The following is a 25,507-nucleotide window of genomic DNA, read 5'->3' on the forward strand; positions in this document are numbered from 1 at the left end:
GCACTTCTCACTTGTTCGTTTTTCGGGGACGAGGCCGAATGCTCACAAATGCTCGCTAACACCGTTAGTTGACTTCCGCGAGAGACCATCGCATTTAACGTTATCAGCTGATTCCGAACCAACTAAGCTCAAGCTCACACATGACGCAGGCATCTAGTAATCCAACATACAATTCTACATACAGCACTTTGGTGCAAAAGATGCAAGTGACAAAAATAATTAATGCATTTGCATGCCACGCCAGTTCTTGATCTTTCATGAGTTGCGACCAACGCCCTATGTCACAGTTGTTTATACTACCAGAGCCCAAAGATATTCGAAAGTTGCGAAATTGAAAGTGAAAGAGAGTTCCTTGTTGGAACATTCCGGCTCTATGGTGGCATTTAGTTCGGGGTCTGGTTCTTCAGGGGTTTCACAGAAGTTGTGCGACCTCGCTGGCAACATTCTTGATGCGAGCATCAGCAAAAGTTGAAGGAAGGGCAGCAATAATCTGTTTGGCTCCGTTCGACTGTGTAGTGTCAAGAGGCGCGCGGTGCGATTTTGCTCCGTATACCTGCGTTCAGTGTTTAGTTGTTTATCTTAGAAAACTCTTCTTATACCCACCATGTTTCCGAGAGCAACTAAAGTGCGGTAGGCAACTTCCTGATCCTCCTTCTCTGATCTCAAGACCTGTACGGTTTCGTCAGTAGTGTATTGACCTTCGGGAACTGCAAGCATCACCTGAAGTGTAAGCTCCACATGCTTGGATCTAACGCTGGAGTCGATCGGAATCTTGAGGTAGGCACAAGAAAAGCTGGTAACAAGGCTAGTTCAATGACATGGTAGGGCAATACTTGCGATAGCGCGTACTTCAAGAGAATGGTTGCATAGCAAGTGCGCTGGGCCTTGTTAAACACCCCTAGCGGTGCTTGCGTCAATGCCTCCAACACCTGATGACCCGTTTAGTCCGTCTTCATCGGGGTTGAGGTGCGGATACATACCTGGTTAGCCCACTGACCCTCGTTGATGGGTGTGCCGTCCATGAAGCAATTGGCAAGGGTGCGAAGGAGGAGAAGGACGTTGGTCTCCTGAGGTTTCGGCATAGGCGCTCGTACAGATGCGATAGTTGACCAGTCCGAAGCCTTGAACAGGCATGCAAAAAACTGCTCGCGCTCACCAGGAGCGGCTGACGCAGCAGCACAGTACGCAGCAAGCAAGCGGCTCAGGTCCATTACTGCAATCGTATTAGCGAAGTCTATCAAACCATCCAGGTGCTCCACTGACCAGGGAACCGTTGCGAGGACGGCCAGCGATCCAGAATCGGGATGATCGCCTCAATGTGCTGACCGGTCAACGGCGGAACACCTGTCTTTGTACCATTTGTGACCTGAGTTAGTAAAGCGAATGCTTCATCAATTTTCTCCAGTTCGTCGGGGTACATCGCAAGAGAAGACGTCGACTGTTTATGGATTAGAAAACGCCTCATGAGAATATGCATACAACGACATACAATTTCATTTTTCAGCGCTTCATCAAACTGGTACAGCTTGGTTTGCATTGCGGAAACGTTTGCTTGTTTGAACGAGATTGAGTCAACCTGAGAAGTTGGTTAGCATGAAGACTCCCAGGACTGGTCTAGCACATACACATGGAATTATTGCTGTGGCCCGTGCAGCTTGAGGAGTGGGAGTAGACGTCTGTGGACTTCCACTATACCGCGAAGCGCCGGTGAATGGGTCCATGTACTCCGAAGATGGCTGGAAAGCCTGTTGAGGTGCCCCACTATAGCGAGACGCTCCTGTAAAAGGGTCCATATACTGCGATGATGGCCCCGTTGAGGCAGAGTTCGATTGCGCTTGATATCTGGAAGCCCCTAATCCAGATCTGAGCTGTCGACTCTTACACATTGCAACCGGATACGCACCAGTGAAAGGGTCTACATAGTCATTGTTATTTGAACCGAGAGTTGTTCCACTTGCGTTCTTTTGAATGAAATTGGCAACCTCATCGATGTAAGACAAAGGAAGGTCGTTTTGCTCGAGGAACCGATTAGCAGCGGTGTACGGGTTCTCTAGATATTTCCAGTCAGTTACTGCCGTTATACAACAAGCGATATGAAGCGCACCGTTGGCATTGTACGGAAGCTTGAGAGGAGGCACGCCATCCTTGATGTCGACGTCGAAGACATAGTCATACTCTTTGCCTTGATATATTTGCTTTCGTCCAGATCCCACTGCGTCTACGACGTCGCCTACTTTTTGCCATTGGCGTGCCATCCCATCCCACTGCGCAGTAGAATAAACTTGAGTGAGAAAAGTATAAGACTGGCATGCCAACTTACTTGATGCGCCTCGACAAGGTCTCCGTTTCTAACCATCTTCACCTGACCGTCTTTGTTTCCTGGAAGACCCATCGTATCCGATCTGCATAATGAATGAAGGCCTCGGCTCACCTGGTTCGCTGAGGGCCTCAGGTCCGGGTAAATCAGACTTCTTCACGTCACCAACCTGCTGTACAGGAAGAGCCTGGCTGGCGACCTGGTCCCCGTAAGCTTTGAGCTCTTCGGCACTTGCCCATCGTTCTTCCGCCTCACTGAAGACGCGCACAACGCCATCGCTGCTGCCACTGACAATATCACCGTTAGGCATTGTTGCAACGGCCCAGACTGAGGTTGCGGGATGCACAATGGTTTGCGAACATTCACCATCTGTGAAGAACATAAACGTCAAGTTGGAGGCTATAAGATGGATTGCTGCTCACCTTTCCAAACACGCACACTCCGATCCTCTCCTGACGAGACAACATCACCGGTATGTAAAACCGACAGACTATAGACGAAGGATGTATGTCCAGAAAGGGTATACACAATGTCTCCTTCAAATGTCCAGACAATGATTTCGCTACCGCCAAATGAGTATGAATCTAGGAGGGCGGGCAGGATGAATTACCTGTCGTTCGAGCATGAAGCAAAACCGATATCTGGCATCCAAGCCAGACCACGAACCACGTCTTTGTGTCCCTGGAAAGTCCGCACGGTCTTGTGCTGCTGCCACAGTCTGATCGTTTTGTCCGCGGAAGCTGTAGCATTGCCTCAGCTAAGTTTGAGAGACTATGGCCAGACATGACTTGCCAGTCAAGAACCGATCTTCGTCAGTCGCGAGGACAGCCCATACCGCCTCCGTATGACCTTGAAGATCATATTGCAGTTGGAACTGGCTCCAGACTTTAGCGGTCCTGCGATAATTAGCCTGTTTCAGGAAATTCACTGAGGGGAAGTATACGCACTTGTCCCAAGAGCCGGATATTATCGTGCCCTGTGGTGAGACGTGTATGGCGCAGATGTTCGCCGTGTGTCCGACGAGAGAGTAAGTTGGATCATCCTTATCCGCGCCGTCAAGCGGGAAGATGTTCAGAACCATGTCCTGACCGCCAGTGACCGCATAACCTAATATCCGATTGTCAGTAGACCGCTTACGCGTTGTCTAGTAATTCGCCCCTAACCCTGTGGTGCATCTATGGATGGGTGGATGTATCCCACCGAGTTGACGAAGCGCGATCCGGCTCGAAGGACGGACGCCTGGTTAAAAGGTGTGCTCGGGGAAGATCTAACCCATGATACCGCCGTGGTGTCGCGAGAGGCGGAGAGTATGATGCTGTTTGTTGGGGACGTTATCGCACGGACCTGCAAGATAATTAGACATCAGAGAAAGCAATCTAGAGTGATCGGGAGATGTACATCGGATGAGTGGCCGGATAACGTCGCGGAAAGCTTATAGGGCATAACGGAACGACCTTATGAACGTCACTAGAGAAAAAGAGAGACAGGAGTAGGGTCTGAGGTATTACTTACACAGCACCCCCAAAGTGTGTTATGTGTCCAGACTGTACCATGGCAGAAAAGGAAACCCCGGCGACGCGTAATGACCTTCAAGCTTCAAGACCGTTCCGAATTTACGAAGGGCTGGAACGCACTCCGAACTCTTGGGTCAGCTTGGGTCCGTCTCCACCGCTCTCCGAACATTCCAATATTCTTTCGTCTTCGACGCATTGTCACATGTTATCGCAAATGCCACGCTTTTCAATTATGTGTAAGTGAACAATCCTATCGTCGCCATCACTGCGTAAAACTATAGACCGCAGTAATACGTAGTACTGGAGAAAATGTGCACCACACTAACGAGCCCCACAGCCGTGAAACTACAACTGAAGGGAGATACGGAGGTGTATACTATGCCATGCACCATTACTTCATCTCCTGCGAGGGCCTCACCATGTATATCATCGACCTTGGAGTAAGAAGTGCGACGCGTTCTCAAAGGGTGAGGGGATAAAGGAAAAGATGGGTAAATCCAAGCACGAAAACTGCACTTCGTTCAGGGCAGGTTTTTCAAAGACGATCCCATTCGAGCGACCGGCCGCCTGTCCATCAAGTTGTTTACACTGACAGTAACATCTTATCAATAAACTCGGACTCCAATTGAATGCATGCGCAGCATACGCCTGACACCTCCGATTTTTCTGGAACCTCGTGAACAATAGTATATTCACATACGCTAGCGATTACGCTGCCATTTTCAGCTCAGTAACTCCAGAAGCTAAGAGAACCTTTCACACGTTTCGGCCAAGAAGAGAACTGAAGACCACAGAGCTGGAGCAGACCCAAGAAAATTCGCCTTCGAAGACATAGCAGGGCAAAGAAATCAGTCACCAAGGTCCACTGCCGCGCCGACGGAGATCTTGATCTTCTTTCCTTGAGGTTTCTCTGCTGATGACTTGCGTTTCTTTGATCGCATCGCAGTCTTTGTATCAGGTGAAGACTGGTATTGACCTTTATTGATCTCTGTGCGACTGTCTGCTCTCAGTATGAGAGCAAGGAGAGTCATAGCGGTGAACAAGTAACCACGCACGAGTCTTGTTCACCCATAGCACTTGTCGACTCGATCGGCTCAAAATGATTCTAGTCAATGCGTGTCAGCCTGGGACTCACATTTGATGATGAAGTTTCAGGATAGTTACTCTTAAACCCACAAGACGACATTCAACCTCTGGGGTAGGGTCGAAATAGTCTCTGTATGCCTTGGACCTCTTCGATAAATGATTGAACGCATATCGGGTTTTCTGGATTTCCTTTTGTTGCTTTCCACCCTTCTTCTTGTTGACTTTCTTCCCCTTCTTCGCCTGTGCTTGAGTAGTCATCTCCCCAATCTCGTTCGTGACGGTGGCTTGCTTGGAAATGAATCCTATGGAGATGACTGTTACTAACCCTGGGTGTAGTTGTGTAACAGAGCATCTTACCTTCTTCTTCGAGCTTGGTCAGTAGCTGTCCAGTTAACGTAGCATCACATCCTGCGACAAGTTACGTTCAGCATCCTACACAATAGTAATGTATCGGAGTATATACCCGTCAACGTTCTGAATCGGGAAGCTGTTGTTGGCCGATGGACTTCGAAGACTTTGACGGCTCTCCTGCGTGAAATACCTGATGTAATTGTGATGGCTGTGGAAAGCCAAGGACAAACTCGCCTGAACAGAGTAAGGGTTGTGTATTCCCCTCTCGCATCATCAAGATGCCGATCGTTGATCAAGTCCCAGTCTTGTCTTTGTTGCAATCTACACTCAAAGCATAAGAACTTCTCGGGTAGACGCTTGTCCTTCGCGCTGTGATATCTAAAAACATTCAGCACTATGCCTGATGACCATCGCGCTCGAATTTACCCCATGCACCTGTTGGTAGGGTTAGTGACGCAGCTGAGGTTTAGAATGCAAGTCCTGCTTACCAGATATGATACCAGCGACGACAGCCTCCTTCGCAGAATAACGACACATCCTCGACCTGCAACAGAGTATTTAGATATTATCTCCATAGCATCAACGCAAGGGCTTACGTCAATGCCACAATGACAATCTAAACGGCCCTCTTCCTTGTTAGCGCCACTAGCGGATACCTTAGGAAGACTTTTGGAGGTAGAGGGAACCTCGATGTCTCCGCCTAGTCTAGGCTGCGTTTCTAAATCTAATAGCAGCGCATCAGCACTCAGCCTACAGTTCAGGATAGAATGGCTTAGGTGTGTCACCTAGCATATCCTGGTCTGCAACTTGTATATCGTGAACATCCGCGGTCGGCTCCAGCATATTTGCGTCCTGGGTCGTGAAGGTAGACAGGGTCTCCATATCTGAGGGAGGGAGGGAAAACGAGTTTCTGCGCGGGGTAGGTTGCGAAGAGTCCATTGCGACATCCTCCGTGGCAGCAATAATCTGGGTCGTCTCCAATTCTGCTCCTCGGCCCCTCTTGAGGACGAAGGTCAGTCCAGACAGAGAAGGAATGTGTACCGTGCATATGTACCAGATCACCAACCCTTTCAGGTGCACGCTCTTGGGCACCATGATACTGCTTTTGCTTGGATGGTGACACTGGCGGAAGGGGAAGGACGATCCCTCCCTCAGCACGGATTCCTACCGGGATCATACTGCCATTGCCATTGAGCCGTCGAAGTACAATACCATCATCTTCAACCTCTTCGCCTTCGGCATCTTCTTCTCCTTCGGCGTCCCATACAACGTTACGAGCAATAGCATCGCTTTTTTGTAATTCTGCGTCGCGCGCCCTGAGATCCGCCTCCTGAACGGGAGAGAGGTGTTGAGCATGACGAGTTGGGGTAAAGCCGCCAAATGGAGCATTGTTATCTTCAGTAGCCGAGGGGAGGAATCCAGATACTGAGACGATTTTCAGGCCAACACTAGTCAGACATCAGTATTATAGCGTCAATGTCTCAGCCGGGGTTACCTATGCCAGCCGGTGTTAAGGCGACCGATTGTGGTTTCTTCCGGCGTTTCACCTTGCTTGTGAGTAGTGAAGTACCATTTGTCTGTTAATTGACCTTCATGGAAATGCGGTGGTTGGTATTCCTCGGGTGTTTTCTCGTTATAAAAGAGTTTGAAATTGGCAAAACGGCTTTCTGTGCATAGGTTAGCAACGCACAAAGCCGGAAACCTCTGCTTACTTGGCAGGTTGTCCATGTTACCCATGGCCATAATCAAGGTCTTGACCATGGCCTATTATGTCGTTAAGAAATGAGGTTGACTGGCGAAGCGACATTCGTAACGAGTCTAGCTGACCTTTAAGCTTCTTTTCACTTCACCCAAAGTGGGCACGCTACCGCGCTTTACCGCGCTGGCAACAGGGTCATTCATCGCCGCGATCGACATATCTGCTAACTGGTCGCCGAGCGACATGATTGGCATAGGGACATCAATGCCAGAGACTTTTATGTACTGTATAGCAGAAGACCTTAGCATTAATCACTGGCTGTAACAGTACTTGCTTACTTGAAAGTTGAACGTATAAGCTTCGATAATGCTGTAAATCAATATCATTCAGATCTGCCACGACGTGCACATTATCTAAAGCCCTAACTTGTTGGGGTCGCTCTTGTCCTGAAATAGAGTTAGCAATATATCGCCACAGACGAGCATGGAGACAGACGAGGTATATGGCAAAGATAAGCCTTCGAAGGTACTGCTTTTCTAATGCGTCGAAAATGCCATGTTCCTGCGTGGTGATAAGATGTATGCGCATCGATTCCTGCTTACAGGCGCATATATGCATACTAATAAGTCCATGAGCTGGTCGCCCTCGTTGGTGTAGCCACGGTTGATGGTAACTATTCCTACACCACTGACTTTCCGTGATGTTTTGCTTCTAGTTGTTTCAACACTAGACTCTTTAGAAAGTTGAGAGGGGAATTCATCACTGATGCCCGAAGTCAGGTGGCCTATAGAGAAGGTAGGTCAGCCGACAAGGGCAAGATATACCACTTACAATCGCCAAAATTATCGGAGGGGAGGAGGTTTCTGTTGTGGATAACACTGAGCATAATATCCTAGAAATTAACTGATGCCAGATTGCCTCAAGTATGCTATAGCACCAAAGCCAGCTCGTAAGAGGGTTTCTACGCATAACTGACTTTGAGCATGGGTTACAGACTGAGGCGTGTCAGGTCAGTGAAATGAGTAGCAACGAACTACTGCCAGCGTACCCGGACAGCGGTACGAGTTGCTTGTGTTTGCATACCGTGTTTGCGGCAGTCAACGGGTGGAAGTTAAACGTTGGGAAGAGATGAGGGACAGAAGGCGCGTCTAACATCCTTAAGATCTAGACGCGTTTGCCCACGTGATTGGCTCAGTACGTAGTAAGTACCCGAAACATGAAAGAACTCGAAAATCTGTAAACTAGCTGAAGCTGATCACAGCTCCATTCAAAGTGCGAGTGAGGGTATGGGCTTGAACGTCTGAATAGTGATCCGGGGTTTGGCACACAGTGTGCATTTCGGGCCATGATGGTGCTCCATTGGCAGACTTGAACCAAAGTTAGAACAACCTTGAACGACCCCATAAAGCTAAATATTCCATCCAGCCCGCTGTGCCGAGACAAAGTCGCATTATCTCGTGATTGCAAGCCAGGAGAAAGTTACAGCATCCAAAATAAGCCAGAAAGGCAGATTATACAAGCAAAGAGCAGTATACAGCATTTCCGTCAGATGTGACAACGCCTTTCAGCTTTGGCCTATTCCGATGACAGTTGTAACGCGCGTCTCAAATCCTTCGCTACGAATAGGCATCTCGGGTGTATGGAAAGGGTTCTTCATAACTGCGTCGCTATACGCCTCATAGACCTTCTGAAGGATCACATCCGCAGTGGTTTCAGCAAGAGAGGTCAGCAGAACAAACTTTGTTCCTAATTGTTGAGAATCAGCTACTTGAACTAGGCAGATTAGATGAAACGCACCTGTAGCCGTGAGCATGATGGTCATTTTAAACGTCTCCCCTTCGATGACTTGAGCGCCAGAGCTAGAGCCTGCCGCGGGAGAGATGCGACTTGTGATAGCGTGTATACCGTGTAATGTACCTGCCAGCACCAGGTACTCGTTTGATGTCAACGGAGCCAAGCCCTCTGGTCAAGGGTTGGTTCAACTCGTAAAGCACAAAAGCACGAACGGATGACCTGCGAAGTTACGCTGGTATACAAGGCCACCTGCTTTGTTTATAATCTGGTCCAAGAGTTTAGCCAGGGGCCTGACCGGATGTCAGCGTACATACCCAAAGCCCGAAGATAGCCATGACGGTGGATGGAAAGGAGCAACTCTGGTTTATACTACTATAGTAGCACTTACCGAGTATTGATCCCGGGCGGACGTGACACGGTGTGCTATGCCGAGGAATTTCCAACGCGCGACATTGACTGTTTCCTCCACGTCGGTGAAGACGCCTCCGAAGTCTTTTTGCCCAAGGCATTTTCCTCGCTTTTACGTGGGGCGGCCAGTTAAATGAAGGTTACATGCCGAGTCGGCGGCGTCCTTGGCGTGTGCTTTGGAATTTCCTCTGTATTGTTATGGGCCACCTCCTCGCTGGGTGCATCATATCTAGGACAACGCGACTTGTTGCAACTGAACAGCGACGAGATATCGGCTTTCTCGACAGCGGTTGACCCTGTCAAGAACATAGACTTTCACAATCCCGACTCTCATCTGTCCAAGATTTTGATACCTCGAGCACGTAGGGGCCACTTTTACTCCTATGAATTTTCGTTCAATATATCCTTTCAGCTGGCAGCGAGAACATAACTTTCGTCCGGGCCTACATAGTATCGACTCTCAAGAGTCTCAATTGGGAGGTTGAGGAAGATACTTTCACCGACAATACACCCTACGGTCCTAAGACATTCACGAATATCATTGCAACGAAGGACCCAAGCGCGGCAAGACGTGTTATTCTTTCCGCTCATTATGATAGCAAATTCTTCGAGTCCTATCCTGAGAGTCAGGTTTGTGCAGTCGTTATGAATTGAGTTATCCGCTGAACTGCGTCAGTTTGTAGGCGCCACCGACTCCGCGGCACCATGTGCAATGATGCTTGATGTCGCTGAAGCCTTGAATAAGCCGCTGGAGCAGCGTAAAGAGCGCTTCGAGAATGGACTTGAGGATGATGACGACGTGGCAGAGACAACTCTACAGCTGGTCTTTTTTGACGGAGAGGAGGCGTTTAAAGACTGGACAGACACCGACTCTATCTACGGAGCGAGGTACGCACAGTCTCAATACGGTGTGTTCTGAGTTTCCTGCTGATCCTACCATCAAGACACCTCGCAAAGAAATGGTCGAGTACCTTCGTTCCTCCTAACACCAAACGCCGCCTTATAGGACAAGGAAGCATGACTGAACTGGCTACAATTGAGCATCTCATTTTGCTGGATCTGCTTGGCGCTCCGACCCCTTCGATAAAGGCCTATTTTCCGGATACTGCTTGGCTATTTGATGCAATGGCGTCTGCTGAACGTCAGCTTGCCGAATCTGGCGCCTTATATGAAGTTGGCGCAACCGACACGACATCATGGAAGAGCTTCTTCCTCCCGCGGACCGGAACGGACTTTTCCTTCGGGTACATTGGTGACGATCATGTCCCTTTCCTCCAGCGTGGCGTCAACATACTTCACATCATCACGCTGCCATTCCCTACTGTTTGGCACACTCTCAAGGTACGTCCTATGCAATCTACCTGATCATGAATATCTACATACAGCCTTTGCTAGGATGATGCATCTGCCCTTGATATACCTACGATGAGACGCTGGAACCTTATTCTGCGTATCTTTATGGCTCAGTACCTCAACCTTCGGCCGGATGATTCAGCCATACACAGTCACGTTAGTAGATTAGAAGGCGAGCTCGTAAGTTCATATTGTTTACTCGGCTTACTGCATTGCACGCAGACTAACGCCATTCATGCCCAGTAGACATATCCTTGACTAAATATTTGATAATGTGGATTATTTATAGAGGGCTACCACCCCTGAAGTTCAAGGATCGACAGCAAGAGAAGGTTGTTACTTCACGAGACTCGCGGCGTCGAACTATTGTAATCAGGTCGACAGGATGAGCGCTTTGTAATGTTTGATGAGGTCTGACGCGTCTGCGGCCAGCTACATATCAATGTGAGCATGGAACTCCGAAATGAGGTGGTAAAGTAACCTTCTGTTTCTCCCTGTTTTGCTCCATGCAGGCGACTGCATTCTTCATAAGCTTCTTTCGAGACCTGCGGCATTCAGCTTGGAGGGAGTTTGCTGCATGTATGCGTCAGAATTGCTTTGAGACAGCCTAAGTGGCATTTACCAAAGTTATATGTGGCTTCGTTCTGCTGAATTCTGCGAGGCACCAACTCGTCTAGCAACTGGGGGTAAACTGCCAGAAGATCTCGGAATACGTCCTACCGGGATATCGTCAGAATTCGCTCTCCATGAAGGGTGTATGCATAAGTCGTGCTGACATCTGTCTCTTGAAGGTGCACCCGTAGCATATCATGTAGGGAATCTCTCTTTTGGGTATGTCGTGTTTTCAATTCATCCAACGCCTTCAGAATACCGTCCCTAGTGCATCGTGTAAAGGACTCTTACGCGGATTAGGTTGAAGTACTCACGTATACTGGTCAGTCTCCTTAGAACAGGCACTGGCATCTTCTCTCGCCTTCTGAAAGACATCGCTGGTATTTCCTTTGCTGTTAGCACCTATATAATAAACTGCTGTCACGATAGACTTGATAGCGAAACCAAAAGGATGCGTACTACCGCGGGCTTTTCCGACCATCGCTGGGCACAATAAGTAACTAAAGATCTCAGAGAGGTAGTCAGCGTTAGTTCAAGATGCGCGGCGGGAATACCGGAGCGGAATAACCTCAACGCGCGTATACACTAGACGCGCTTTCATCACGTGCGTTGGTTTTTACTTGCCGAATGCGTGAAATGAACGCCCCCAACCTGGATCGTTTATCTGAAACCGTTTATCTGGTCACTGTGGGAATAAACGGGTAACCGTGTGAATAAACAAGGTGTTCACGTATAGGGGCACCTACTTTGTAACCTTGATACCTGGATAGATACGGTTTTACTTGAGGGAACCTTGATTTATTTGCTGCTTTTGAGCATGATAAAGCTGTTTGATAATTATCAGTACTGATAAAGGGGATCCGACGGGGACTTGTGGCTTTTATGCATGCTTTTTGATCAATTTCTACTGGTTAAAGACAGTTCAACACTCAATAAAGTGCTCTCCTTACCGTATGTCACCAGTAAACTAGCCAATATCCTCATAAAGGAGCCAAATATTTCTTATGAAGTATATAAGCCCATGCTGATAGTAGAACATCCACTGAAACCTCGTATTTGGGGGTAGGACTCAATAGGGGCTTGGCCAAACACGGAAGGGGAACCGCGCACATCGCTCACGTAGCCCGTGAGAATAAACGGTCAGATAAACGACTCATGGAGCCGTTTATGCTGACTAAGATAAACGGTTTATCTGAAACAGAAATAAACGGTCGCGACTTTGGGAGTGAATGGCCTGATATTGGAAGAATCATTTACTAACTGATTAGTTATCCTAGATTCACGTATTCTCTCATCTTAGGGCGACACATTGCACATGTTGACATTGAAGTAAGCCAAATAAAGGGGCTTCATATAGACATAACTGTGACCATCATGTAGTTCGAAGGGCCAGAGCCGGTACACCTAGCCTTTCAAGACAATCCAAGATTCTTCCCAAAGCCATCATTCCGAAGCTCTGCGAGCCAAAAGGTCCTATACCGTCCTCCCCTCTGAGAGAGACACTACGCTGCCACCAGGCCCAGGCCTTCTGTAGCCCGTCACAGACCTCTTCATCGGGTGCCTCTTTGACGTCACGAATGAGCTCGCGCTCAGTTTCCTGGACGAGGAACGACACGCATTCTCGCATCCTCCATATACGATCTTCCCTCCAGCGCTTTTGGGAGCACTTGGCGAGAATCGTCGAGGCAACGACTTCTTCCTCTTTGAGCCGATCTTCGACAACGTCTGTGAGCGTATGAGTTGCACAGATGTAGCGGAGCTCGTCCTTGTACTTGGTGAAGGATTTCTCGATGTTCAAAGCAGCAACTTGCTCTTGAGTACGACCTTGTAGCTGCTTCTCAACTAGAGGCCGTAACTTCCGTGTTATTGGGTCATCGAGAGCCTTGTTACCATTGGGCCTTTGAGGGGGGGAATCCCGGATCTCTTCTAGCGTTACGCTCCGATACATATGTCCCAGTGCGCGGTCCGACTCGTAGTAATCAAGGGAACGGGGGGAGCTGACTTCGGCAGCGTGCCAGTCTGGCTTGTAGGGTATCAAGTTGCGCGGTAGCCGACGAATATCCACTGGGTTACCGTTCTTGGGATAGTCAACTGCTTGGCTGTGTAGGTCTGCTAGCTTCAAACAAAGGTCATCTCTCGTTCCATCCTACGATAAAATGTCGACTTTAGTGTTATGGGTTGAAGCTTGAGGTATGACAATACCTTCGATTGATCTGGAAAATAGTAGTAAGCAGTTATTATTTTTTCATTTATATTATCCTTACCAGCGATAATAATGTGTTTGTCTGAGATCAAGCCCTGGAAATGAGATTAACAGGAGCTTATCACGAAGTTAAGGTTGTACATAACTTACCACAACATCGGAATGAATATACTCAACAACAAAATCGCAGACGTCATCAATAGTGCTTGGTCGATCCAAAGTACGTGGTTTGCGATCCTCATACTGTGCAGGGTCTGAGTGTTCTGTGATGAGGAGTCTCTGGAACATGATGATCTCGTAGAGATCCCTGCGTATTCATTTAGATGTCTGAATTAAAACAACCGCAATTGTACACACCCATCTAGATCCCCACCTCCAAGACAGTTGGCTAACGGTCGCGGCCCTGCAGCAAGGTCAGCTTGAGAGACGTGATGACAAGTGGGAAATACTTGCCTTGAGATGGTAAGACTACTACATTACGGAGATGTTCAAATAGACATAATTGATTTGCTGGAGGTTTTCCAACAGCGTACACACGTTGTACTAGATTAGCTAGTCAGCAGCCTGGCTGATCGCTTCCTAACTGAGCTTACCGTCTCCAGGATGGACCACAGGGGACCTTGAGATAACGCACGGACCTTCCAACCATTTAGGTTCTTCGCCGAAGTTTTGTATGCATGCTACGGGAAATCCATATCAAATGAGCATTATCAACAGCATGGGGCACAACTCACCGAAGATTTTGCCCGGGGGCAGAGTATAAACGTTTTCGTGCCCGTCCTTGACGTATGCAGGACCCTCGTCTGCTACACCTACAAGTTGATAGCTTTGAGGTATCGGGATACGAGCGAAGTGTTTGATATCCCGAAGGACGTGATTTATTACGCAACCCCGAACACGAGCTAGAAATGCTGTATCCAAAGACTCCTGATTGGAATTTGACTTCAAGTCGAGTCCAAGAGCGTCAAGCTTGAGGAGGATATGGGCTAAGCGATAGGAGAAACCAAGTCTGTTACTCCTAAGCACGTTAACAAATTTCTCGACAGAGTCATGAGCCATCCGTGCACCAGCGACTGCATCGTCGAGAAGTTCCATGAAAGCGCCCTTATCGACTCCAGAATCTTCAAGTACCATAACCAACGGCCTGGGAGGATGTTAATTGTATACGTCCATTCCGTCAGGATCTAGTAATACTTGCGCACCTATTCAGGTTGGGCTGGTTAGGTTTGTCGAACGCCCTGACAATCTCGATTTCTGCATGCTCGGTCTGGTCAGCGAACTTCCTCATGGAGGTCCGGGGGCACAACATTATCCCCTCAAGTTGTTCATCAATCGCTACTACGCCTTTGAAACCCAGGAACCGAATCTGATACTGCTCGAACGCATGAGGGGCCGCAAAAGATGTAAGGAATTGGAGCGTACAGCGGATGGAATAACAGAATTCGCGCCGCGATCCCTACGGGCCTCGCACAATTTTTCCCAGACCATGCGTCCAAGTTCTCTTGATATTGTCCCGACACCATCAGTGAATAACTGTCCTTGAGCGTTTTTGATATCTCTGATTTCCTTCCATTGATCTTTTGAGATTTTTACTGAGGGATCAGTGGCAGAGAATGCTTGCTGGGGGAGATTGAACATGTGAAGGTCGAAGCGGAGAAAACCATTACTCACTCCAATACGAGCCGCGTACTTTGAAGGCTGATAAATAGTCTCGGCGAAGACACCAAGAGAGTCGCGTATGTTTGTCGCAGACATGAAATCTTCCTCGTTGACGAACCACACCGAATGGCTTCTAAGCGCCGAAGAGGAATAAGCAAGAAAAGTGAAGTGTCGACCAGCAATGTCGATCCCGTTCTTGAGCATGCCCCCAACCCTGTCTTCAAGGAATGATTGTCCGTCAACTTCGCGATCCCACCTGAACTGCAGCCTGTCCTCATCCCGGAACTCGACTCGTAGGAAATGGTCTTCAAAACCTTCGTATTTCCGAATAACCCTGTTAGATTGAGTTATGTAAGGCCCTTCCAGTAACATTCGAGTGGGCGTGATTGTGACGTGATAACAGAAGAACCGCCCGCTAGCAGAAGAAATGCGCCGCACTTCATCAATGGATCTGCTCTTCCTGACCACTTCAAGGAACTGTTTCGGTGTCTGAGAAGGCGGTCGGGTGGAGATCTTCTCAATGAAAGACCGCATGACTTCGCTCGCTATTTCCTGTGATTGGCTGGCCATTTTATCAACTACAGGAAGGATGGATTCCACTTCTTGGGTGTTCAAAACTCCGTTGTGCAACAAGGCAGCAACTTGAAAGGCGATAGACCAGTGAACAGATTTCATCCACTTCGTCAGCTTCGCAACGCGCTTTGGGTTAAAGAATCCAAGGCTACTAGCGTCAATGGTAACACCGTGGATGGGCGGGCGCAAATCGGCAACCTTGCAGAGATGCCCGAATCTCTCCAAATCGTCTGACTCGGAAAGTAGTATACGAATGTGGTGGGCATAGTCGGCCACGGCACCATGGCGAGCATCTAGTTGTCGTACTCTATTGCGAAATTTTCTCTCGGAGCCATCTGGACGATAAAGATCCTCTTGCTCTAGAATGGGCGGGGTGAAGAGATCCAAGCAAATGACTTCCCTAACGATGAGATATGTCGAAGGATGAAGTCTTCAAACATACATTGATTTCCAAAGTCACGACCAATCGCAAGTTTCTTTATGGTAGAAAACTTGATAATCACGCTATTCTGTATTCCATCACGGGTGGGGTCGGTCATCTGAGAAGAGTGAGTAAGAATATTGTTGCAAACAAGATCCATGGTACCTTTGCTCTGAGTAGCTTATGCTCATATTCAAATTTAAGCCACCCGACACTTGGCGGGTCAAGATCCATTGACCATTCTATTGAGAATGAGCGGGGATCGGTTGGAAGAGAAGGAAGTGGTTTGTAATAAACGCCTATGACCGGCCGATATCAACATCGTCCTCGGGTAGTCCTGCTTGACTCACCGAATTGTAGTTTTCCGATTCTCAGCGAAACATCGAGCTCCTTTAATTTCAGTTGTCGTTGTTTCTCGACTTCAGGGTCCACAAAGGGTGCCTTCCTGAGGGTCATGATAGTGTCGTGTTTAACACCATTGCTCGTTGGGAAGATCTTGAGGGCTTTGCATCCAACACGTATCGTATTGTTAGAAGGATCCTTATACCAACGCAAGAACCTCTGGCCAAGGCTCCTTGTAGGAAGCCTGAGGGCTCCCGAGCCATCGTTCCGTGCACCAATGCTTTTCTCTCGATAAAGCTCGACTTGGAAGTTGATCAGCCGATCCTCCGGGTTAGTTCTAAACGGAAAGTTGTGAAGGACTTTGGCAATGGCAGTCGTGACGGCAAACTCGTCCACCCCCGTGTCAACATTCCTAAGATCGAACTCCATTAGTAGGCGAGAGAGTGCAGAAGATGATGAGGCGCGACTCTAGGCCTCCCTTGGCTCTGTGAGGCCGAGCGACGAGTCTCAGGTCAAGTGCAAGTTATCAAGCGCCTATCATACTGCGTTTTTGAACACATGCGTTTGTGTGGGAACAAGGTATACAGTATGCAAATCCGTTGTCCGAGACGCGTCGCGTGGCCCACGCAGATTTCCCTGAGGTTTCCCACACAACTACCATCCACCCAATCAAATCCATAAGCTTGTCTTTCAGGAGTTTTACTTGTATGGTATACCTGAATGAATTCGAAGTCAGTCTCATCATGCACACAGAACTTGCTTGCAGCCGACCATTTTGAATCTAAAAGCCGATATTTAGCGTGCATTTCAACGATGCTTGTAATCCACTCACCCGCTGGAACTCATCGTAAGCTACGCTACGAACGTTTTCATGGGCGTTGCGGATCACGCTCATCATCCACTCCGCAGCTTGGCGTTCGTTCAGTCCCAGAGCGAATCGGTCTCTTAGCCTCTTGATGGTAGGTTCTCCTTTAAAGGAAGGCAGGCCAGTTCCAAGCATGAGCTGGACCGTGCCAACAATCTGATCTGCATAAGGTCGGATCGCTAGGAAGGCCTTGACTGTCAAATGCTGGAAAAGCTCGTAGCCTTGAGAATAGCGTCCGCCCATGAGGACAACCATCTCATGATTTAGCTTGAAAGAGTTTGGCTCGAATTTGACACCCTAAAATCAGTAGTTTAGCATTACTTCGTAGTGCATGATCATTCTGACTTACTCCCGGACGTAGGAAAACGACGCCATCGTTAGCCTACATATGAATGAAATTTGAATAAATATACTCATCTATGTCGAAAAGGAATCCGAAATCTAGACGGTGTTCTCAGCCGACGAGAGGTGCGAGAATAAACCAATGACACTCACCGATATGGACGATGTGACCTTCGCCGTCTATCATGATATTGCCATTGTGACGATCCTTGATTTGCAAGATATAGCACGCAACCGAGTAGGCAGCCATGGATTGGATAAAGTTGAGACGAGCTCGTTGGAATGCCACGGTCTCTTGGCCACCGTATTTAGAAACAAAGAAATCCAGAAGATCGTTAACTTTCGCGCGCCCCATTTCATCTCTAGAAGTCGCGTTCGGAACGACGTCGATAACACCACACTATCCCAAGAGGCGTCAGCAATTGGTAGGATGGTAAATTTCAAAACTTACACCCGGTGCTGTGGCAGTGACTCGGTATGGATAGAGGTACAGGGTCAATCCAATGCTTGTGTAGATATTCTTGAACATCGCGATGACTTGAAGAGCAAGGACATCTTGTCGGCAGTCGTCTCCAACCTTGAAGATAGCCTGCTGCCAGACTGTGTATTCTTCTCGCTTTTCAATACCAGAGCCATCAAGCAAGAGTTCAGCGTCTTCGTCTATGACCGTCTTTTCCTTCCGAACTTTGAAAGTCGCCATGAAGGGAGCCTAGCGACATGTTGTTTAATTGACAAATAGTTGCTGTTGCGGAGATTACACTGACCTTTGCATGACTTTGGAGAGGCCGTCCCGATTTCTTGTCAATATCAATCACTTCACCATCGGGGTTGCTGGGAAGATAGACCCCGACGTCAACGACAATCTTGGCCATTTCTTCATCAATCTTAGCCTGAGTGGGTGTTAACGCTTAGAACTCATTCATGCCGGAGGTGAAATTACCTTTTTCTCCAGCTTGGATTTTTTGATGAATGGTTTCAGTTTCCCCGAGATGGAAGTAACCTCGTGGAAGAAGCTGAATTCGCGATCATAGAATGACTTGGCTTCTCCAGACAAAGAGCGAACAACCATGTCGGTCATCCTGTCTAAAGCCGGCTTCATAGGGTCTTCCTTTGGCCAATATAAGATATCGGGACGGATATCATCCGAATATGAGTGCTACATACGATTTCTGCCGCATCATCTTTATAGCAGTTGGCCTTCATGTTCCATATGATTTGATGACAGAACAGCTGTGAGATCTTGGCAGTCTCGAAGATGAACTCCGCGACGTAACCTAGTTGCGAGTCAGTCATATATTCCATTCGGCTCAAGTAGCGCAAACCTAAATCATCGAAACGTAAAGCCTGAACAATTTGTGGAACAAAGAAGAACGTGAGATCAACAGGATGTTCTTGCAGAACACGGTGAGCAAATTGCAAGAGCAAGGGGTCGTTGTTGTATCGATGTTCGAAGAAGGTTATTGCCAGAACGGGAGGTACAGGCGCCCAAAGTAAGATGTGCTGGTAATAAGATTGAGTCGGATTACCTCATACTCGACTCGTCAACCATACCTTGAGTTCCCGCCTGAACTTCCCGTCAGACGTGTCTCCGATCAGGAATCGTAGAGCTTCAGGAGCGTGCAGCACATCGGCAGGCTTCGTGCGAACGAGTGATGAAATTTCGCTCTGGGCTGTATGGCTTTTGAAACGTTCAGTTGCTTGGACAGCAATGGCAGGGTCGATTTCCCATAGCGTGCGTATAACTCCTGGCCATGTGCTCTGATAGGTGATACTAGCGTTAATTGTCCGAACTATCTGCTTTCCACTGTGACTCACCTCTAGCATTGTACGTTCTGCGGCTCCTACCTGGTCCGTGCCCCGCTTTGGATCGCTGCTTGGGTTGCTCCAGACAGTGAGTCTGTATATCTCATTCTCCACAAGTAATCGCAGAGGGTGATTAATGCTCTTGAGTCGCGGAACGTGCCCTGTATTGGATTAATGGAACTAGCCAGGCCTTCCTTGGCTAGAACTCACATGATGCTCTTGACGCTAGCTGGACGGGAGAAAGACTGGATAAAGGGGACAAACCCACGACGGAATCTGACTGAAGGTAAGACAGAAAGTCAGAAAGTGACTGGATGTCGGCTTGAATCTGAACTCGGTTGGCGCCGTAAGACCACCTATCAAAGTCATGATTTTGTCCAAGCCTATCAGGAGGGATTGGTAGCTTACTGCGACCGTGATGCAAACCAGGCGTACGCCGTACGATACAGGCTTTCTCGAATCATGGATTCACAACATGAGTCCAAAGAGGAGCTCTTCAAAGCCTCGAAGCCGAATAAGAGGAACGAGAACCGTAGCTCCCGAGACAAAGGATGCGTGCTGCAACACCGTTAATGACTTGACTACAGATAATCGATTGTACCAACCTAAAAGACTCATATGCATGCGCAGACCTCAGGACTAGACGCTGGATAAGGAACATGACTGTAGGTTTGCAATATCTCGCCGACTGTAGCTTGCTAAATAACATCTGGATCAACAGTGTATGGGGCATCAGCAGACGTCGAGCATGTGAGGTATTGCGGTCAATTTCTTCCTTATCGGTGGGCGCGTAGTCGATAGGATGACAGAAAGGATCGTCATAACTGTGGTAAAATGTGAATACTGTAGTCTGGAAACCAAGAACTTACATACTTAGATGATATAGAGAAGACTCCTTTCCTGTCTTTCACGATACGGAACCAGGCAGTGATAATCTCGGTCACAAGTGCAACTTCGATCTCTTGCTTCTCTGCAATCACCCAAGTCCAAACTTCAATGCCGGCAGAAATTGCTGCAGGAGTGAAGACTTCGCATGGGAGAATAACAAGGTAGCGCAGGAGAACATAATCACACTGATCCTATGAGAACGTTTCGAGATGACAACGCATGGGATTCACCTTCTTAAGCGAGATGAGCAAAGCAGCACAACGGAACATCAAGCGCTTCAAGTCCTGAACGGTTAACGCGCTTTGCTTTCCGCGAATATCTCCAAGAGTTTCTTCCATCTTTCTCTTCAAGCCCTCAATCTCGAAGGCAGGAGCACTCTGGGGGGGCAGCTTATCCAGGTCATCCTCATCTTAATCGAAGTTATTAGCACTGTTGCGTAAGGGTGTGAGTTGCATACCCTTGCGATTAGCGAGCCGTATTCCAGCAGCTTCTCCGGCATAGTACCCTTTGCTCGCAAGCTGACTTGCCATCACCCGTGCTCGATCAGATTTGAGCTGAGACAGGGTGCCGAGTGATGCTTGCAAGAAAGTAAGTCGTGCCCTAAGCCAGTCAAAATAGCCGCTCACAGAGATGACGCTGAACACGTCCAAAGGATTTCCCATATTGTTCGGCGATAGATGCTCCTAATTCACTCGTCGCAGGTCCTGACAAAGACTGAGTCGCAGCGAGGTATTTCTATCCAGCCGACTTAATAGCATGATGGGGCCGCCAGTGAAACGACACACCTGTAGCGTGGATTGGAGTTCATATGGCGCTCTATTCAGGGCCAGCTCGAACCATTGGTTGGCGGCTTGATTTAGTTGGGCCATGATTTCGTTCCGACATTTGTAGTCATCAGTAAGGTGAAGGGTGACATCGGCGCGCTCGGAGTGGTATTCATGTACAGGGTTATACTGGAGTTTTTCGATGAGTCCGGTCCCACATCCAAAGAGTTATCCTTACCTCGTCCATGAACTCATCCTCGCATGCGCGGCGAAGCAATGTAAGGACCTCGAGGATGGCATAAACAAGCGGTGCGTCGCACATCAAGGAAGGGAAGCTGGTAATCAAGCGGTTGAGATACTTGAACGCCTCCTCGCGTACCCTGGCGACACGATGCGTGCTATACACCAGCAAAGTTCGAAGCTCATTCGAGAGCTGGGAAGGCAACGCTTGCTGCAACGCTTGGGCGTTTAAGTCAGCTATGCTGCCACGCATGACCTTTAAGCAGGCAATAAACCTCGTAACCATCACCCAGAAATATTTTGCGATACTTCTCACCTTGTCAGCAATAGAGTCCATACAGGCACCCATCCCAGGATGGCTATTTAAGCCACCATTTGCAAAGTAGGCAGCTAGAGAGGATGGCAGGCCTGCCGCTGAGCGCATGACCTCCATATCATGCATAGTTAGCAAGAAGATGATCTGTCCAGTTGACAATGTTCGAATCTCAGCGTAGCGCGTAGCAATATGTCGGTTGAGGAGAGTACGGTGTCTGGTGACATTCTAGACCGTTTATTAGAAGTTGGATGAGATCGTAATGACTGACAACTGACCGAGTGTGCATACTCATGTCGTACTACAGCACTGTATTCAACCTCGCTCGTGGCATTTCGTGCTCCTTCAAGAACTATAGGGGGCGTCTTACTCGCAATGCGGACCAGCGCAGGATGTATCCAATCCATGGCATTCCTTTCCCTCCCTTCCGAGTCAGAAGACGTGAAATGGAACAGCACGCAGAGGAACCACATGTTGCGGAAGAGGGACACGAGCTCTGGTGATGCATTGATTTGAGGGTTGAAATCCACATGAGTCAGAAGGGCCTCAATAGGAAGCAGGAGGGAGGCGAGTTGTGCCGTCATTTCCTCAGTCTAAGGTGGAGGTAAATTATTCAAGTTACTAAGAGTAGGGGGCGAGCTGGAAAATCATTTCTACCTTCGCATGGTGGTCCGATATGGCGATGTTCTGAATTGAAACACCCTTATCAGAGAACAGAGTCAAAAGTTCGACAAGGTATAGTTCGTAGAGATCGGGTCTCCGGTCCATTTCTTTGGCAAGTCTGGTTTGAGATGCTAATACCTGCAAGGCGCTTTTCAGTGAATGACAGCTATATGAGCAGAAGACCAATACCATGTTGTTGGAGTACCTTGGGTCGTCGGAATTTGCGGTGCGGTTAATGTACGAGAACGCACGGATGATATCGATGAAGGAGCTTTCGGGTGCAGTGAGTGCGAGATCAACTAGATTATATGCTACGGTTGCTTCAATGCTTGGCTCTGCGGTACGCAACCGCTGTAGTAGCATTGAAACGGTCAATCTCGTCACCTGAGAAGAGACATCATTTATAAATCGTTGAGAATCAGCTGAAATACCAACTTCTTCAATGTCAAACACCAATGCCAGCCGGCTGACAACAGAGATTGTTGTCTTCCCGATGAGCCGCTTTTCTTCCTCGCTCATCCCACGAAGACCGGTGTCGTCGCTCTGGAGGGTCATACGCTCAGACGCCATTGAATTATGGAGTGGGTTGCTAACTTGAGCTCCTTCCGTGATTTCTTTGCTAGCTGCCGCAATGTAGTTTAGCAGAGAGTACATGTTAGACATGATAGCATCATCTTCCGGTGTAAGCTTCACGCGGATACAATGTAAGCCCGACTGCGCTAGCTCAACCGCATGCAGAGCGCACCTGAATGCATAATGCGAGGCACTTCGCGGCAGCCACCAGCGCCGGTGGCGTGCGTCGCTCCGGGCCGAACTCAAATTCGAAGATCGACAGTGGAGCAATGACAAAGCGACGAAGATGGTTGATCATGTCAGGAGCTATATCTGGGAAACTGCAAGGAAATCAGTTGCATGATGTGCGTGCAAACTATCACTGTACCTCTGCACAAGTACCGTCATAGCTTTCAGTGCCGCTTCTTGCACTAAACTATCTGACAGCGGAGATTCTTCACTAAGGAGTAACTTAAGCTTCTCAAAGATGTCATTGTCCAGCTCTCGGAGAGCAACGGCGCATATAGAAGCAAGTTTCTGGAAGTGATAAGCATCTCGTTCCAGTAATATATATAATTTTACTAACCAAACTTTCAGACATCGTCTCCCAAGCATATGTGTCAATCGGAGGGTCAGTGTCCATGTTCTCAATCTGAAGGAGAAGATCACTGAAGCATTGTCCAGCGTATTGGATCGTCTCCTTTAGCGAGTCTCTAGTCACCGCGTCAGTGACATCCAAGTCCACTGCTGGTCGACGAATCAAAGCTAGCAGCGCCCTGTTAGCTGCTGCAGCCTCTGAGCCTGGACCGTATTTCGCTTTCTCGGGAGGTGCCAGCGCTTGCGCAAGAATGGTCCACTGCATCTCCATGACACAGCACACGATGAAGTATCCGCTCAGAGGACGTTCCTGATTGATGTATCGTGCTATGAAGGTATGACAGAAAGTAAAGGCATCTATATCAGCCTCCAGTTCTTGATGAATATCCAGCAGTAGACGATTGATCCTTTCAAGGACATCTGGGGTTACTAGAAGCCTAAGTGCATTGGACAGCTTGCACCACTGACTAGCCGACCATGGATATGAAGTCGATGTGACAGCGCGGTACAGCCCGTGAATTGCAGGTGTCAGCTGTGTGAGAACGCCAACCGCTGAGGATCAAGAACTTCGGTATGAGTTTAGGACCAGCAGTAAAGGTCTGACATACATGTAGCTTGTTTCAGTTGACTGACTGTGTCCGAGATGAACAATGTGATAGAGTCGATGACAGATGTGTTATATTCTTCATGCCTGCTGGAAATATGCAAAAGCGCGGAAACCGTAGAATAGACAAGTTGATCAGGGAGTGCCCACTCTAAGAAGAGCACAAAGTCAGTGGACCATACATGCACATTGCCATGCGAACGCACCATCCCATGAGAGGCACTCATCAAAATCCGTCCGCGTAATATCTCGAAGTAGGTCGGTAAGAACGTTGATTAGGGTAGTTTTCTGGGTATCTATATGCGCGTCGGGAAAGCTGGCTACTAACTCTCCGAATGCGATGTTGCAATGGGCACGAGCCTCGGACTATGTAGTGGACTCAGCATGTAATGCTCTGGAAAGCCCGTCATTGAGACACTCGCCATGAACATTCTGGTTTCCGAACTGTCCGAGCCGGCTATGGTCCCGTTAGGTTCACTAGAGCACGGTATATCTTGGGCCTTGGATTGAATAAAGTCAGTGGTTGTGAGCAGTTCATGCTCATCTTCACCCGCTTGGGCTGCGAGGTCTGATAATATTTGCTGGTGGATATTCAGCTCTAGGCTGTCACGCAAGTGTGAGTGCGCGTGAAGAAACGCCCCAGGATGCGCACTTACTAGTCCATGGTGAAGGTTAAACGCGGCGTTCGATGATCGCGTCACAAGTCGAATGTGCCGAAATACGGAGGGTCGATCATGGCCTGGTCAACATGAGGTACATAGTCGCTATAAGTGAACCCCTTTATATCAGGCACTATAGCCAAGTGGTTACGGCGACAGATTCGAATTGCTCGACTATCTGTTCCTCTTTGAGGGCGCAGGTTCGAATCCTGCTGGTGTCGTTTTTCCAGCACGCGGGTAGGCCAATCCTATCCACAACGCGAACATTCTGAAGGTGAAAGCGAGCTGCCGCACTCTTTTGCTTGTTAACTTACTTTCACTATGTATCCTCACAGCCCTCGGTACCTTAATATCGACACTTGGCATGCTTTTTTCAACCACATCAATACCATCATCTACGCGCTCCTTCTCATATGGCTCTTTCTTCTGTGGCTCATGCTGAGGCAATGCTTAATCCGACGCAGGACCTTCGAAGCACCCACTCGTGCTGCTTTTCAAGCCCTTCAAACCGTCATTGTTCCGCAGGGCTCGTTCTGGCCAGCACAGTATATTCGGCTTGCGAAAAAGGCGCGCTCTTCTAAAGAAGGTCACGGTTCAGTTGTTCTCTTGTCTATGTCACGTCTACTGGCCGACGCAAGCTCTGGTCTTGTGGAACTTCGCAGCCCTATGCAAAACCTTCGGGACATGCTTGCTACCCCGGCAAAATCTGAATCAATTGCGTGGAATGTTGCCATTCATGTTGATTGGCCCTGGTACCTGTATGTAATGGACTGGCTGCTGTTCCCAAAGGCAAGTCTTGTAGCTTTTGACGCCAATGTGTCTTTAATGTTGTCTATGGATGCATACAGCGGCCCTTCTACTGTAAGTCGTTGCGTCCCTTTTCCA

The 25,507-nt window shown here is 48.4% G+C and overlaps 6 protein-coding genes and 1 non-coding gene across 7 annotated transcripts; 2 read left to right on the forward strand and 5 right to left on the reverse strand.

Moving 5' to 3' along the window:
- Positions 1 to 99: 99 nt before the first annotated feature.
- Positions 100 to 3,790, reverse strand: CONPUDRAFT_79626 (phospholipase A-2-activating protein). Its single transcript, XM_007766055.1, has 18 exons — positions 3,716 to 3,790; positions 3,481 to 3,661; positions 3,265 to 3,424; positions 3,110 to 3,213; positions 2,928 to 3,057; positions 2,740 to 2,879; positions 2,432 to 2,686; positions 2,321 to 2,379; positions 2,105 to 2,264; positions 1,904 to 2,050; positions 1,626 to 1,852; positions 1,490 to 1,576; positions 1,264 to 1,438; positions 981 to 1,213; positions 850 to 929; positions 721 to 793; positions 604 to 669; positions 100 to 553 (listed from the first exon to the last, which is right to left on the reverse strand). Exons 1-18 carry the CDS (start codon positions 3,758 to 3,760, stop codon positions 413 to 415), a joined length of 2,463 nt encoding a protein of 820 aa, XP_007764245.1. The 5' UTR covers positions 3,761 to 3,790; the 3' UTR covers positions 100 to 412.
- An 889-nt stretch (positions 3,791 to 4,679) lies between these two features.
- CONPUDRAFT_162198 (uncharacterized protein) lies at positions 4,680 to 7,853 on the reverse strand (the record flags this gene model as incomplete). Its single annotated transcript, XM_007766359.1, has 19 exons — positions 4,680 to 4,827; positions 4,887 to 4,936; positions 5,008 to 5,219; positions 5,275 to 5,325; positions 5,381 to 5,445; positions 5,503 to 5,646; positions 5,695 to 5,703; positions 5,757 to 5,812; positions 5,865 to 5,992; positions 6,054 to 6,267; positions 6,323 to 6,716; positions 6,764 to 6,935; positions 6,981 to 7,032; positions 7,096 to 7,251; positions 7,306 to 7,338; positions 7,396 to 7,413; positions 7,463 to 7,528; positions 7,588 to 7,751; positions 7,799 to 7,853. The coding sequence occupies 19 exons, from the start codon at positions 7,851 to 7,853 to the stop codon at positions 4,680 to 4,682; spliced, it is 2,187 nt and encodes a 728-aa protein (XP_007764549.1).
- A 548-nt stretch (positions 7,854 to 8,401) lies between these two features.
- On the reverse strand, positions 8,402 to 9,096 carry CONPUDRAFT_134738 (transport protein particle complex subunit; the record flags this gene model as incomplete). The annotated part of the gene is made up of 4 exons (XM_007766360.1): positions 8,402 to 8,713; positions 8,765 to 8,929; positions 8,981 to 9,026; positions 9,076 to 9,096. The coding sequence occupies 4 exons, from the start codon at positions 9,094 to 9,096 to the stop codon at positions 8,532 to 8,534; spliced, it is 414 nt and encodes a 137-aa protein (XP_007764550.1). The 3' UTR covers positions 8,402 to 8,531.
- Positions 9,097 to 9,219: 123 nt separating this feature from the next.
- On the forward strand, positions 9,220 to 10,816 carry CONPUDRAFT_97283 (uncharacterized protein). The gene is made up of 6 exons (XM_007766361.1): positions 9,220 to 9,531; positions 9,582 to 9,799; positions 9,846 to 10,057; positions 10,114 to 10,510; positions 10,565 to 10,702; positions 10,766 to 10,816. Exons 1-6 carry the CDS (start codon positions 9,303 to 9,305, stop codon positions 10,766 to 10,768), a joined length of 1,197 nt encoding a protein of 398 aa, XP_007764551.1. The 5' UTR covers positions 9,220 to 9,302; the 3' UTR covers positions 10,769 to 10,816.
- Positions 10,817 to 10,894: 78 nt separating this feature from the next.
- On the reverse strand, positions 10,895 to 16,845 carry CONPUDRAFT_162201 (RdRP-domain-containing protein; the record flags this gene model as incomplete). The annotated part of the gene is made up of 16 exons (XM_007766362.1): positions 16,341 to 16,845; positions 16,156 to 16,289; positions 16,012 to 16,108; positions 14,760 to 15,964; positions 14,540 to 14,709; positions 14,072 to 14,481; positions 13,931 to 14,017; positions 13,791 to 13,880; positions 13,695 to 13,740; positions 13,488 to 13,644; positions 13,399 to 13,432; positions 13,337 to 13,347; positions 12,681 to 13,280; positions 11,145 to 11,238; positions 11,004 to 11,095; positions 10,895 to 10,954 (listed from the first exon to the last, which is right to left on the reverse strand). Exons 1-16 carry the CDS (start codon positions 16,759 to 16,761, stop codon positions 10,895 to 10,897), a joined length of 3,708 nt encoding a protein of 1,235 aa, XP_007764552.1. The 5' UTR covers positions 16,762 to 16,845.
- An 18-nt stretch (positions 16,846 to 16,863) lies between these two features.
- On the reverse strand, positions 16,864 to 24,037 carry CONPUDRAFT_117099 (uncharacterized protein). The gene is made up of 31 exons (XM_007766363.1): positions 23,968 to 24,037; positions 23,349 to 23,911; positions 23,151 to 23,299; positions 22,956 to 23,103; positions 22,646 to 22,897; positions 22,400 to 22,594; positions 22,205 to 22,348; positions 21,826 to 22,140; positions 21,551 to 21,775; positions 21,233 to 21,490; positions 21,016 to 21,183; positions 20,857 to 20,965; positions 20,688 to 20,807; positions 20,461 to 20,639; positions 20,216 to 20,415; positions 19,948 to 20,166; positions 19,751 to 19,900; positions 19,553 to 19,698; positions 19,355 to 19,503; positions 19,091 to 19,297; positions 18,862 to 19,039; positions 18,704 to 18,813; positions 18,480 to 18,647; positions 18,304 to 18,429; positions 17,991 to 18,248; positions 17,693 to 17,939; positions 17,615 to 17,638; positions 17,547 to 17,554; positions 17,165 to 17,494; positions 17,104 to 17,113; positions 16,864 to 17,048 (listed from the first exon to the last, which is right to left on the reverse strand). The coding sequence occupies exons 2-31, from the start codon at positions 23,628 to 23,630 to the stop codon at positions 17,032 to 17,034; spliced, it is 5,091 nt and encodes a 1,696-aa protein (XP_007764553.1). The 5' UTR covers positions 23,631 to 23,911; positions 23,968 to 24,037; the 3' UTR covers positions 16,864 to 17,031.
- Positions 24,038 to 24,751: 714 nt separating this feature from the next.
- CONPUDRAFT_t16 lies at positions 24,752 to 24,843 on the forward strand. Its single transcript has one exon. It is a non-coding gene; the product is annotated as a tRNA-Ser (tRNA).
- Positions 24,844 to 25,507: the final 664 nt, after the last annotated feature.

This window comes from Coniophora puteana (assembly GCF_000271625.1).
Source record: "Coniophora puteana RWD-64-598 SS2 unplaced genomic scaffold CONPUscaffold_2, whole genome shotgun sequence".
NCBI classification, from domain to species: Eukaryota; Fungi; Basidiomycota; class Agaricomycetes; order Boletales; family Coniophoraceae; genus Coniophora; species Coniophora puteana.